Here is a 14,717-nt window from a genome sequence, read left to right on the forward strand (position 1 = left end):
ACCATAAGTCAACCCTCATCATCTTATCACCAATGTATTTCCGGTCTGCTTTTTTGAAGTGAGACACTCTTCTTGCTTTCTGAAAATGGCTTCAGCAAGCAATTGGCACAGTTTTTAGGTATCAATGCTTATCTCCGACATTTCGATTTCTGTTGCTGCTCAATCTCAAATATTTTTACTTACCCATTTCCAAGTAGGCTCTCCATTTTAGGGTTTACTTGTTGATGCACCTCTGTCCTCTTCGATAGTGGATCCATCCATTTCTTTAAATCAAGACCAGCACTGCTAAATCTAAAGGAGGAGGAGGAAGCTTGTCGAAATATCTGCTTTTATCTTCTCTCTTTGTTTTAAAAAAAGCTCAAAATCACCCTCGTTTTCTATATTATATTTCCTCGTTTGTGTCAGGTATTTATATTTCCTATCAAACTATTGTATTTCCTTTCATTTGTGTTTATATTTCCTGTCATTTGTATCTCCTATATCCTATGAAATTTGACACAAGTTTCAAAGTCCGCAAAAACAAGTTCAACACAAGTCCGCTGGTGTTGCACTCAGCCTCGACGAGTCAAAGATTTTCCAGGATTACTTGTCAATCGCTCGGCCGGCTCTGCTCAAGCCTGGTGCGCCGGTCCCGCCAAACGTCTTGTTATCAACGAAGGAAGGAAAGTTGGCGAACGCATCCAAAATTATGCAGAGGTTTCTGGGGAAGATTTTTCCGGACGGCATGAGGCTGGGGGTTAGTTTCCCCATCCAAACAACCGTCCGCCACCTCATCACGACAATAAACCGAAAGGCAAGACACAAAACAAAGGAACAGCGGGATATGATGCATGACTATCTTTGTCACTCGGGTAAGTTTCGCTCATTCTACATAATTTTCATAATTTAAATTTCCTTTCCAGGTGAGCTCACCACTTAGCATAGTCAAAAATTGATGTTGAAATTACTGTAAATTTGATTCAGGGAACAAGCTGCCATTTCGTTGAGGTTCTTAGACACTCGTACTTCCTCCAGAAATGAATAAACTTGCAGGGCTGTTTTTCGTTTGAATGTCTACCTCTAGTTCGTAAAAACTTTAAATTTAAGTGTCCAGTTCCTCCTGTAGGATTTTCCTAACCATTCTGTCTTTTTCAGAAATAACTTCAAAGAAAAACTACGAATCGTACGTGTTTCAGAGGATCACCGCAAGCAGGAAGTTGCTGAAAAAATGTGCAGAAGAAGCCAAAAAATGTTCTGCTTCCGAAACCATTGGGAATTCCGGAGACGAAGAGGAGGACTCTAAGACCAATAAACGCCAATACATGGACGAGGCAACGAGAAAAAGAGCGGTCAATGACGTAAGTTTTACTTTACATTCTGTGATATAGATTTCTTAAACAGTCTTATTTGACCCTTTTCTTTCTTTCAGGCTCTCAACTTGACTAAGTATTAGTTGACTCTTTTCTTTCTTTCCGGGCTCTCAACCGTGTTCTGACAATAAGCCCCATAAAATGCATCTGCTGAATTCAAGACAGCGACTCTGTCATTGATTAGAAACTACAATCCCACTTGACAGATCTGGGCCTACTGAAGTCGGTTTAGGAACTCTAAAGCAGGGGACTTAAGCAGGTCCAACTTCAGGCGATCCTAAAATCAATCTCGGAGAAACGTGATCTTGGCTCAGACGTTTTGGACGCCCTCACGGAAGAAAAATTCGATAAAGCTGTTCGTCAACTAGGCTACAAGGACACCAGTCCGTCTCTTGTACAAGTCCGGCAAAAAATACAACAGCTACAGGATCAGGAAAACCTATCCTGTCGATCCTGTAATGGAGAAAACTCTGACTCAATGCGTCCTTCATGAATCCTGGGTAGGTCTGACGGTAGCCAAGAGCCACGAGAAAGAAGTTGGATTGGGCATTTTTGCCAGTTTGCCATTCTGGGAAAATCAAGTAGTCATTGAGTGCCATGGGAAACGGATGGTAACCGTGGAGGCAAACCGAATCATCCAGTAATTAGAGGGAGAAGATGATGGAAGCATTTACATTTTGCAGGCCGGCGATTTCTCAATTGACGCAAGAGAAGGCATTCCCAGTGGACCTGTTTCGGGCACCTCATTAACCACAGGGCGAATGAAGATAACCCAAACCTAAAATTTAATCTGTTGGTAGTTGAACATATCAAAAGGCCGTTTCTCGTTGCAACAAGAGATATCCCGGCTGGCGAGGAACTATAATTCCACTATGGCGTCTGACCCGGTCATTTCAATGAAGGGCATGAAATGAGTTTCCTCCTGTCTGGGAAAGCCAGGAAACGCCGGAGAGATGTGGCCGACGCAATGGAGGAGAAGAAGCCAAAACAAGTCAGAGATGGATCGACAGGGAGAGAAGAACCGTCAGGGACAAAATGGTGGGAACCGAAAAAAACGAAGAAATGGAACAAAAAACATACACAAGCGAGAAGTCGTCGAAGGAGTCAGGGCACTCGGTGATTTACGAGCGACTAGAAGAAAAGAAAGCCAAGGAGAGTAAACAAACGAGCCAAGAAGAATTTAAGGATGTTAAAGCTGCGGCAGAGCGACTATCTGCCTCTCAGAAAAAAAAAACGAAAGAAGAGGAAGAAGAAAGTCTTCGACGTCCTTTCAGTTATGGGACTGTTGATTTTGTTAGCCGTCGCCTCAACTGTTGAGGCGACAGGAAGCCCCCCATAAACTCCACGCTCGAGTGTTAAATTTTCACTTATTGTTTTATTGATGAAAGCCAATAAAGGGCCTAAAATAGGTTATGAAAAGGTCGTTTTGACTATGGATGACCACAAGTCATACATCCTTGAAGTCACCAGAATTTGCAAAAGAAAAAAATGTTAGGCTATTGTGCACATTACCAAATGCTACCCACATTTTGCAGCCCTCAGACCTAGGTATATTTAAGGCCCTTAAGAACAATTGGAAGAAGCGCGTAAACCTCTGGACAAAAGGACTCGTAGATGAACAAAGCAATAGAATTGACATTACCAAGTGGCCCGCCAAAAGGGGTCTAAAAGATGTATTTTTGTCAACATCTTCCATATATCTTTAGGAAGACAATGACCTCAGAGATATGTGCAAAATCTGTTAAGGAAAAATGGAATTTTCCCATGGAATCCCCCAAACATAGATTTTAGTAAGTTAGCTGACCTACAGAGAGTGTAATTTTGCCAGAATGTAAAGGAATAAGCCTAAAAAACCCAACAAGTAGCAACCAGGGTCCAACAAATAATTCTAGAATTATAGGCAAACCACTTGAACAAAAAAATTAAAATAATAAAAGAACATTTAGGGAAAAGAATGGAGCAAGCTACAATATGGGACTTCTACTTCTTCTAGCACTTAAACCTCTGGAAGAAAAGACACGTTGATAAACACGGCAATAGAATTGAAATTATCAATAGTGGCCCCCCGAAAAGGTGTAGAAGATGTCTGTTTGTCAATATCTTCCATATATGTTTGGAGAGACAATGTCCTCAGAGATGTACAAATGCGTTTAGGAAAAGTGGAATTTTTCCCAGGGATTCCCCAAAACATAGATTTTAGTAAGTTAACTGACCTTGGGTCAAATCAGGATGTAGCTAGGCCTACAGAGAGTGTAATTTTAGCAGAATGTGCAAGAATAGGCCTACAAATCACAACAAATAGCAACCAGGGTTCAATAAATAATTATAGAATTACAGGCCAACCACTTGAACAAACCAAAATAAAATAATAAAAGAACATTTAGAGAAAAGTATTGAGCAAGCTACAATACGGGACTTTGTTCTCAAAGACGGACCAATTTTGATTGGTGCTACAGCAATGACAGGTTTGTATAGACATTGGAGGTCCGTTGAAAAGGAGTATATGTCTTAAGTACGGGCAACCTCAATGCACTTCAGTCCTCCTACAGGGCCAATACGCCCACTAGTTGTACCAATGATTGATCACTTCTTTGTGCTGGAGGGGACAAAATACAAGTGGGAAAACTTCAACTCCACCCAAAGAGTGGAGCTATTCTTTGCAAAGTTGGCAGAATGTGAAATGCAGGGAAGCTCGCGAAATAAATACACCCAGGGCTTAGATTTTATCACCACACACGGTAAAGAGGGACCGAAGAACTTGGATATAGCATGCGTTAACTCCGTCGTGAAGGCCCTTGGCCATTTAGACAAAAGGCAGTGTTCAATGGTGACGGCTGAAAGGAGGCGTAAGGAACACCAGTGGGCTTTCAACCCCCACTCCTTCAATAGCGAGGATTACCGAAAGCTGAAGGATGGCGTCGCGGATTTCATGGTTCCTGGGCTCTGGCGCTTGTCAAGGAATAAACTTCGTAACGAGGATCTACCAAACTTGACGGCCTACGTTTGCTTCCAGGTGTCCTTCATGTTTGGTCATCAGCCTGGCGTCCCTGAGAATATGACCGTCCAGAAATTCATGAACCAGCACTTAATAGAAGAAGAAGGAATGTACGTGATCCTCGTGGAGAAACACAAGACTGCAAGCATAAAGTCCGCTGGTGTTGCAATCAGCCTTGAGGAAGAAACGATTTTTCGCCTTTACATGAAATTGTTTAGGCCGGCTCTGCTCAAGTCTGGTTTGCGGGTACCACAAAACTTCTTATTGTCACAGAAGGGAGAAAAGCTGGTGAACGTCTCAAAAATATTGAATATGTTTCTGGGGATGATATTCCCGAACAGCAAGAGGTCGGGGGTTAGTGTAACCCCCCCCCCCAAACAACTATCCACCACCTAATCAAGACCATAAGCAGGAAGGCAACGAATATATAACTCAGGAACAGTGACAAATGATGTATGACTATCTTTGTGACTCTGGTAAGTTTCGTTCATTCTATATAATTTTCATAATTTAAATTTCCTTTCCAGGTGAGCTCACCACTTAACATAGTCAAAACTTGATGATGAATGTATTGTAAATTTGATTCAGGGAACAAGCTGCCATTTCGTTGAGGCTCTTAGCCACTCGTATCTCCTCCAGAAATGAATTAACTTGCAGGGCTGTTTTTCGTTAGAATGTCTACCTCTAGTTCGTAAAAACTTTAAATCTAAGTGTCTAGTTCCTCCTGTAGGATTTTCCAAACCATTCTGTCTTTTTCAGAAATAACTTAAAAGAAATACTACGAATTGTACGTGTTTTAGAAGATAGCCGCAAGCAGGAAGTTGCTGGAGAAATGTGCAGAAGAAGCCAAAAAATATTCTGCTTCCGAAACCATTGGGAATTCCGACGAAGAAGAGGAGGAATCTAAGACCAATAAACGACAATACATGGACGAAGCAACGAGAAAAAGGGCGGTCAATGACCTAAGTTTTACCTTACTTTGTTTGATATAGATTTCTTAAGCTGTCTTATTTGACTCTTTTCTTTCTTTCAGGCTCTCAACGTAACTTAGTTTTAATTGACCCTTTTCTTTCTTTCCAGGCTCTCAACCGTGTTCTGACAATAACCCCCATAAATACATCTGCTGAATTCAAGACAGCGACTCTTTCATTGATTAGACACTGCAATCCCGAAAGGACAGATCTGGGCCTACTGAAGTCGGTTAAGGACATCGCCTCACCAAGAAGTCCTCCAGAAACTCCTGGCTCTGGTGTTTAATTTTTATTTATTGTTTTATTGATGAAAGCCAAGAGGGGACCAGGGTTATGAAAAGGTCGTTTTGACTATGGATAGCCACAAGAGTCATACATCCTTGAAGTCATCAGAATTAGCAAAAGAAAAAAAAATATTAGGCTATTGTGTTTATTACCAAATGCTACCCAAGTTTCGCAGCCCTTTGACCTAAGTATATCTAGGCCCCTTAAGAACAATTGGAAGAGGCACGTAAACCTCTGGACAAAAGAAGACGTGGATGAACAGGGAAAAGAATTGAAGTTATCTATAGTGGTCCGCCAAAAGGGGTCTAGAAGATGTCCTTTTGTCAACATCTTCCATATATCTTTAGGAAGACAATGACCTAAGAGACATGTAAAAATGCTTTGAAGAAAAGTTGAAGTTTTCCATAATACCCCCAAAACATAGAGTTTAGTAGGTTAACTGACATTGGGTCTACTTTTGATATGAGCTTTACTAAAACTGTTAATACAGTGTTAATACAAAATAAAATAGAGAAATTAAATAGAAAAAAAGAAGAAAATTAGTTTGTTTTTCTTCCTTATACAAATTTTTTTCTTCCTTATTCAGCATCACCATACAATGTTTCTCGCAGTGTACAAAACGACCAGTGCAGCAGCAAATGCAATGGAAATACTGCATGGTCTGAACTCAAAACTATTTGATTGCCCTCGCACTCTTTGTCAAATTCGATTGTTTCCTATCCCTGGAATATGATTTCCTGATACTCCGAGTAAGTTTAGTTCGAAGAGTTTGATTAATAAAGAAGAGGGGATGAAAAATATCCCCTCGGAAGCCATTTTTAAGTTTCTATATTCATTCCTTCTGTATCCTATTGAAATGCTTAAGAAATTGCACAAAGACGAAAGTCTACATTTTAGAAAATAATAAAATTTTCAGGAATTTCCGTTTAATTCTGAATTTTTTTTTACTCTAGGTTTGGGGCATAATGAATAATATATACATAATTTATATCATATATCAATATAGTAGAAGGAGAGGATGATTCATTAATCATCATAAAAATGAATTTTCTACCCCTATTCATATGGTTATTATTGATCATCGTTGGCAGTGCGCACTGTTTTGTTGCGTACTACGACGGTGAACGATCTGCCAAGTGGGTAATGATTTTCATAAGCGTTGCTGCATGTTTTATTCTTTGTAAAGTAAGCCCTGACGAAGATAATTGGCAATTTCACTATTCCCACACTGGTGAGGCGTCAACAAGCCTTGTGCAAGACAATAATTGCCCATGTGGCTATCGGTTTGTCTTCGGTGTCCTATCAGTTATGGAACTGCTGATTTCGTTAACCGTCGCCTCACCAAGGAGCCCTCCAGAAACTCCACGCTCTTGGATTTAACTTTTATATATTTTTTATTGATGAAAGCCAATAAAGGGTTTAAAAAGGGTTGTGGAAAGGTCGTTTTGAGCGTGGACGGCCACAAGAGTCAAACATCCTTGAAGTCATCAGAATTTGCAAAAGAAAAAAAATATTAAGCTATTGTGCATAATACCAAATGCTAACCATCTTTTGCAGCCCTTGGACCTAGGTATATTTAAGCCCCTTAAAAACAATTAGAAGAGGCACGTAAACCTCTCGACAAAAGGACACGTGGATAAACACGACAATAGAATTGAAATTATCAATAGTGGTCCTTCAAAAGGGGTCTAGAAGATGTCTTTTTGTCAACATCTTTATATATCTTTAGGAAGACAATGCCCAAAGAGATATGTACAAATGCGTTAAGGAAAATTGGAAATTTCCCATGGAATCCCCAAAACATAGATTTTAGCAAGTAAACTGGCCTTGGACCTAATCAGGATGTAACTAGGCTTACAGAGAGTATAATTTTACCCGAATGTGCAGGAATAGTTCTAAAAACACAACAAATAGCAACCAGAGTCCAATAAATAATTCTAGAATTATAGGCCACCCACTTGAACAAAGCAAAGTCAAAATAATAAAAGAACATCTAGAGAAAAGTATTGAGCAGGCTACAAAAATATATTAAAATATATACCATATCTACCAGTGATTGATATCAACAAGCGATTGTCTTCAAGTATCAAAAGATATCTAGTTTATTTTAAAACTAATCTATTCAAATTTTCCGATGTGATTAAAACAGGCAATTTTCAAATTGACCTCATGGACCATCAATATTCAATAACGATTCAGAAGACAATACGATCCTATAATGAAATTTTAAATCAGTTTATCATTCAATACACTTAAGTCTTTGCCCCCACAAACAATTTCCACTTATCAGCTATCACAATAGCAATTTAATCGGTATTTCCCAAAATTATAAACACAAGAATAACAAATTTCTTCCCCATCCCTTTTCTTTATATTTCACTTATATAGTTAAAATATTCTTAAAATTATTTTGGGTAACAATCGTAATGGTAGTATTAAGTTAAATTTCCATACAAACAAATAACAAAAACTAGTTCCCACAGTCTTAATAGGATCACTCAATAATATAATTATCCCAGATAATGGCAAAATAAATTCTCGATACAGAATCCATCTCCATACCCCACACAAAGGAAAATATCATGTACACCGAGGCCATATTGGTCATAGACGAACAAGGTAAAGAACTGTTTGCAAAAACTGGGACCACAACTAAGATCTACGAAATTTAAACCACATACATACAAATACGGATTAAAGTTGGCCAATATCCCAAAACATTGTCCAGCTAGGGGAGACAGGAATTAAATATAGTAGTAGAAAAGGGAAAATTTTGGCTTGTTTACAACTGATAATAAGAAGACTACAACGTCAACACAATATTCTTTCTTGGTTTTGCAAAGGACCCTCACAAACTGGCCTTCTTTTGATAGACAAGTGTTGGGCTCCCAAAATTTGCTACAAAATTGAGGCAAACCCCAATTGCATAAAATGTGAAGGAGTACATCACCCCTTACTTGAGATTGGCTATTATAACCAATTCTTATATGACCCAACTTCCTTTAACTATACGTTAAAAAGATATAAAATCTTTTAAAGCTTAAAAAGTCACGCCAAACCAAAAAGGATGCATGCAAAACTAAAGAACTACTAACTAAAAACCAAAGTAAACGAACAGAATTACAAAACAAGAACAATACAATCTATTTTTTCTAGACGCACCCGAAGAAACCCTGGAGAGCTTACACAAGGTAAAGAAATTTAAAGAACAAACTGCTTGATTAATACCAGCCATTAATACTAAATGCCAATAAGAAAAACCTTGAGTAATCCAAGCCTAAGTAATTTACCCCCCCCCCCTAAAAAAAGAAAAGAATAGTTCAACACCCCCAAGGATTAGACATCTTAAGAAGAACACAAAGTTTACCAAATATATAAGTTTCGCTCATTCTACATAATTTTCATAATTTAAATTTCCTTTCCAGGTGAGCTCACCACAAAGCATAGTCATAAATTGATGTTGAAATTACTGTAAATTTGATTCAGGGAACAAGCTGCCATTTCGTTGAGGTTCTTAGACACTCGTACTTCCTCCAGAAATGAATTAACTTGCAGGGCTGTTTTTCGTTAGAATGTCTACCTCTAGTTCGTAAAAACTTTAAATTTAAGTGTCTAGTTCCTCCTGTAGGATTTTCCTAACCATTCTGTTTTTTTCAGAAATAACTTCAAAGAAACACTACGAATTGTACGTGTTTCAGAGGATCGCCGCAAGCAGGAAGTTGCTGAAAAAATGTGCAGAAGAAGCCAAAAAATGTTCTGCTTCCGAAACCATTGGGAATTCCGGAGACGAAGAGGAGGACTCTAAGACCAATAAACGCCAATACATGGACGAGGCTACGAGAAAAAGAGCGGTCAAAGACGTAAGTTTTACTTTACATTCTGTGATATAGATTTCTTAAACAGTCTTATTTGACCCTTTTCTTTCTTTCTTTCAGGCTCTCAACTTGACTAAGTATTAGTTGACTCTTTTCTTTCTTTCCAGGCTCTCAACCGTGTTCTGACAATAAGCCCCATAAATGCATCTGCTGAATTCAAAACAGCGACTCTGTCATTGATTAGATACTACAATCCCGACTTGACAGATCTGGGCCTACTGAAGTCGGTTTAGGACCTCCACAGCAGGGGACTTAGGCAAGACCGACTTCAGGCGATCCTAAAATCAATCTCGGAGAAACGTGGTCTTGGCTCGGACGTTTTGGACACCCTCACGGATGAAAACTTCGATACAGCTGTTCGTCAACTAGGCTACAAGGACACCCTGCCATCTCTTGTACATGTCTGGCAAAAGTACAACAACTACAGGATCAGGAAAACCTATCCTGTCGAACCTGTGGTGGAGGAAACTCTGACTCAATGCGTGCTTCATGAATCCTGGGTAGGTCTGACGGTAGCCAAGAGCCACGAGAAAGAAGTTGGATTGGGTGTTTTTGCCAGTTTGCCATTCTGGGAAAATCAAGTAGTCATTGAGTACCATGGGAAACGGATGGCAACCGTGGAGGCAAACCGAATCATCCAGTAACTAGAGGGAGAAGATGATGGAAGCAATTACATTTTGCAGGCCGGCGATTTCTCAATTGACACCAGAGAGGAGGCATCCCCAGCAGACCTGTTTCGGGCGCATCATTAACCACAAGGCGAATGAGGATAGCCCAAACCTAAAATTTAAGCTGTTGGTGGTTGAAAATATCAAAAGGCCGTTTCTCGTTGCAACAAGACATATCCCGGCTGGCGAGGAGCTATACTTTGACTATGGCGTCTGACCCGGTCATTTCAATGAAGGTCATGAAATGAGTTTCCTCCTGTCCGGGAAGGCCAGGAAACGCCGGAGAGATGTGGCCGACGCAATGGAGAAAAAAAAAGCCAAAAGAAGTAGGAGATGCATCGACAGGGAGCCAAGAACCGTCAGGGACAAAATGGTGGGAACCGAAAAAAATGGAAAAAAATGAAGCAATGGAACAAAAAACACAAACAAGCGATGAGTCATCGAACGAGTCAGGACACTCGGTGATTTATGAGCGACTAGAAGAAAAGGAAGCCAAGGATGAGAAGAAGGATAAGAAGAAAGGATAGAAGAAGAATTTAAGGATGTTAAAGCTGCGGCAAAGCGACTATCTGCCTCTCAAAAAAAACGAAAGAAGAGGATGAAGAAAGTCTTCGGCGTCCTTTCAGTTATGGGACTGTTGATTTCGTTAGCCGTCGCCTCAACAGGAAGCCCCCCAGAAACTCCACGCTCGAGTGTTAAATTTTCACTTATTGTTTTATTGATGAAAGCCAATAAAGGGCCTAAAATAGGTTATGAAAAGGTCGTTTTGACTAAGGATGGCCACAAGAGTCATACATCCATGAAGTCATCACAATTTACTAAAGAAAAAAAATGTTAGGCTATTGTGCACATTACCAAATGCTACCCACATTTTGCAGCCCTCAGACCTAGGTATATTTAAGGCCCTTAAGAACAATTGGAAGAGGCACGTAAACCTCTGGACAAAAGGACTCGTGGATGAACAAAGCAATAGAATTGAAATTAGCAATTGGTCCGCCAAAAGGGGTCTAAAAGATGTATTTTTGTCAACATCTTCCATATATCTTTAGGAAGACAATGACCTCAGAAATATGTGCAAAATCTGGTAAGGAAAAGTAGAATTTTCCCATGGAATCCCTCAAACATAGATTTTAGTAAGTTAACTGACCTATAGAGAGTGTAATTTTACCAGAATGTACAGGAATAAGCCTAAAAAACCCAACAAGTAGCAACCAGGGTCCAACAAATAATTCTAGAATTATAGGCCAACCACTTGAACAAAAAAAAGTAATGAAAGAATATTTAGGGAAAAGAATGGAGCAAGCTACAATATTGGACTTCTACTTATTCTGGCACGTAAACCTCTGGAAGAAAAGACACGTTGATAAACACGGCAATAGAATTGAAATTATCAATAGTGGCCCCCCGAAAACGGTCTAGAAGATGTCTTTTTGTCAATATCTTCCACCAGCTGTTGGGGTGGCGCTTCGCACCACCCCAACACCTAGTTGCTGGGGGCGCTTCGCGCCCCCCCAACCCCCCACGCGCGTAAGTCGTTACGCGCAATATTGGTTACGCGCCATTGTAGTTGTGTCCCTGTGTCCCACCTGTGAATAAAGATAGATATATATATATATGTTTTTAACTACGTAAAACTTGCGAATATACAACATTCTTCGCTGTCCCATTGTCTGTACATATAAATAGATTGTCAGGTTTACCGACTCTTGAACATGCAACATATAATTGTCCATGGGAAAAACAATCCGTATTCAGATCTATACCTCATTATTCTAATAATTGCCCTTGAGCTTTGTTGATGGTGATTGCTAATCAAACATCCCCGTTGTAGTTGTGTCCCTGTGTCCCAGTCGTCATTTATAGTCGACAAACATGCCGTCAGTCGACACACAAACATGACGTCAGTCGACACACACGTCCCAGTCGTCATTTGTGTCCTGGTGTCCCAGTCTGTAATTTCTCTTGAGTGTCCCGGTCGTCATTTATATTCCCTGTGTCCCGGTCTGTATATACATTCGTTTTTGAATTGGTATAAGATGAAATAAATTTTTTATTTTTTTCCTTTTTATTTTTTTTTGGTTTTTACCTTTTTTTAGCTTTTTTAGTTTTTTTTTCTTTTTCTCCTTTATTTTTCAGTTTTTTTCCTTTTTTTAGTTTTTTTTTCTTTTTCAGTTTTTAGTTTTTTATTAGTTTTTAGTTTTTTTTTTCTTTTTACCATTTTTTAGTTTTTTTTTCTTTTTTAGTTTTTTTTGTAGTTTTTACCTTTATTAGTTTTTTTTCTTCTTTTGTATTAATGCTAAAGCCAAGGTTCGAACCTGGAACCTCTCGGACCTAGAACCTGGAACATAACACTTTACCAAATGAGCTACTTCGGCTTGAATACATTCGTTTTTGAAATGCTATATGATGAAATAATTCAGACGTCATATGCGGACAGTGACGTCACTCGACAGACAGACAGACAACTTATTTATATATATATAGATATATTTTTGGAGAGACAATGACCTCAGAGATGTACAAATGCGTTTAGGAAAAGTGGAATTTTTCCCAGGGATTCCCCAAAACATAGATTTTAGTAAGTTAACTGACCTTGGGTCAAATCAGGATGTGGCTAGGCCTACAGAGAGTGTAATTTTAGCAGAATCTGCAAGAATAGGCCTACAAAACACAACAAATAGCAGCCAGGGTTCAATAAATAATTCTAGAATTACAGACTTGAACAAACCAAAATCAAAATAATAAAAGAAAATTTAGAGAAAAGTATTGAGCAAGCTACAATACGGGACTTTGTTCCCAAAGACGGACCAATTTTGATTGGTGCTACAGCAATGACAGGATTGTATAGACATTGGAGGTCCGTTGAAAAGGAGTATATGTCTTAAGTACGGGCAACCACAATGCACTTCTGTCCTTCTACAGGGCCCCACTAGCTCCATTAGCCCCACTAGCAGTACCAGTGATTGATATCGACAAAACCACATCGTCATCCAATGAGACATTTGATAGAGGGATTTCTCCTGCAGAAATCAATGAAACACTTCAAGAGAATCCTCCAATCTCACCCAATAAAACAACTTTGCAAAAAAGGTGTGCAGGAGTGTAAACCCCTCACGAATGTCAGGGGTTTCACTTACCTTCGTGTGAAACCCCTTACATTCGTGAGAAATGCCTTAATGGAAACATAATTGCAAATCAGTTTTTTCATTTGCAAGGTTTCTAGGACTGTAACATTAATAGACACTTTTGTTTGAGCTAAAAAAAATATCCACTTGGAATTCATTTTTAAGTTTCTATATCTACTCCTTCTGTAGCCTATTGAAATGCTTAAAAAATTGCACAAAGACATAAGTCTAAATTTTAGAATAGAGAAGAACATTTAGAAAAAGTATAGAGCATGCTAAAATACAGAACTTTGTCTCCAATGACGGACCGATTTGGACCGGTGCTACAGAAATGACAATTCTGTAAAAATATTGGAGGTCCATTGAAAAGGAGTATGTGTCAGAAGTACGGGCAGCCTCAACGCACCTCTGTATTTCTGCAAGGCCGCCAGCCCCACTAACTGTACCATTGATTCATATCGACGAAACCACATCATCATTCGATGAGACATTTGACAGAAGGGTGTCTTCTGCACAAATCAATTATCAGTGTACAACAGGAACATCACAGCAGCAAATGCGATGGAGATACTGCATGGTCTGAACTCAAAACTATTGACTGCCCTGGCAAACTCTTGGAAAAATTCGATATGTTTCATATCCCTGGAATATGATTTCCTGGAAGTCCTAATAAGTATAGTTCGAAGTTTGATTAATAGAGAGAAGGGGTTGTAAAATATCCCCTTGGAAGCCATTTTTAAGTTTCTATATCAACTCCTTCAGTATCCTATTGAAATTCTTAAGAAATTGCACAAAGAAAAAAGTGTATATTTTAAAAATTAAAAAAAAATTTCAGTAATTTCCGTATAATTCTGATTTTTTTTTTTTTTTACTCTAGGTTTGGGGCATAAGAAATAATATATACATAATTTATATCATATATCAACATAGTAGAAAGAGAGGACAGTTAATCAATAAAAAAAAAAATAATTTTCTACTCCTATTCATATGGTTATTACTGACCATCGTTGGAAGTGCATATTGTTTTGTTGCGTACTACCACGGTCAACAATCTGCCAAGTGGTTAATGACGTTCATAAGCGTTGCTATATGTTTTATTCTTTATAAAGTGAGCCATGACGAATATAATTGGCAATTTCACTATTCCAAGACTGGTGAGGCGTCAACAAGCCTTGTTCAAGACAATACTTGCCCATGTATCTATGGGTTTGTTTTTGGTGTCCTTTCAGTTATGGGACTGCTGATCTTGTTAGCCGTCGCACATTCGGCAACAAAAGATCTGATAAAACTGGGAAATGGTCAGATATATCAAACAGTTCGTGGTAACGAACTGTAGTAAGGAGCGACCCGGCTCAATAGTAACCAAAACTCTAAAAAATGGAATTTTGATACCAATAGCTACATCAAAAGAATCGCATTTTAATGTTGGTTTTAAATATATAAGTTTCA

General features: G+C 38.9%; 1 protein-coding gene across 1 annotated transcript; it reads left to right on the forward strand.

Moving 5' to 3' along the window:
* The first annotated feature begins 1,074 nt into the window (after positions 1 to 1,074).
* LOC136041370 (uncharacterized) lies at positions 1,075 to 10,202 on the forward strand. The gene is made up of 4 exons (XM_065726027.1): positions 1,075 to 1,337; positions 5,425 to 5,593; positions 9,258 to 9,460; positions 9,583 to 10,202. Exons 1-4 carry the CDS (start codon positions 1,302 to 1,304, stop codon positions 9,706 to 9,708), a joined length of 534 nt encoding a protein of 177 aa, XP_065582099.1. The 5' UTR covers positions 1,075 to 1,301; the 3' UTR covers positions 9,709 to 10,202.
* Positions 10,203 to 14,717: the final 4,515 nt, after the last annotated feature.

Source organism: Artemia franciscana, chromosome 2 (genome assembly GCF_032884065.1).
Source record: "Artemia franciscana chromosome 2, ASM3288406v1, whole genome shotgun sequence".
Lineage (NCBI taxonomy): Eukaryota > Metazoa > Arthropoda > Branchiopoda > Anostraca > Artemiidae > Artemia > Artemia franciscana.

Excerpts from the sequence above, each read along its gene's own strand:
- LOC136041370 (XM_065726027.1), top strand. The coding sequence starts at position 1,302 with ATGGACGAGGCAACGAGAAAAAGAGCGGTCAATGAC. Across the intron at positions 5,594-9,257 it reads TCCAGAAACTCCTGGCTCTG|AAATAACTTCAAAGAAACAC; the intron begins GTGTTTAATTTT and ends TGTTTTTTTCAG. Across the intron at positions 9,461-9,582 it reads GAAAAAGAGCGGTCAAAGAC|GCTCTCAACCGTGTTCTGAC; the intron begins GTAAGTTTTACT and ends CTTTCTTTCCAG.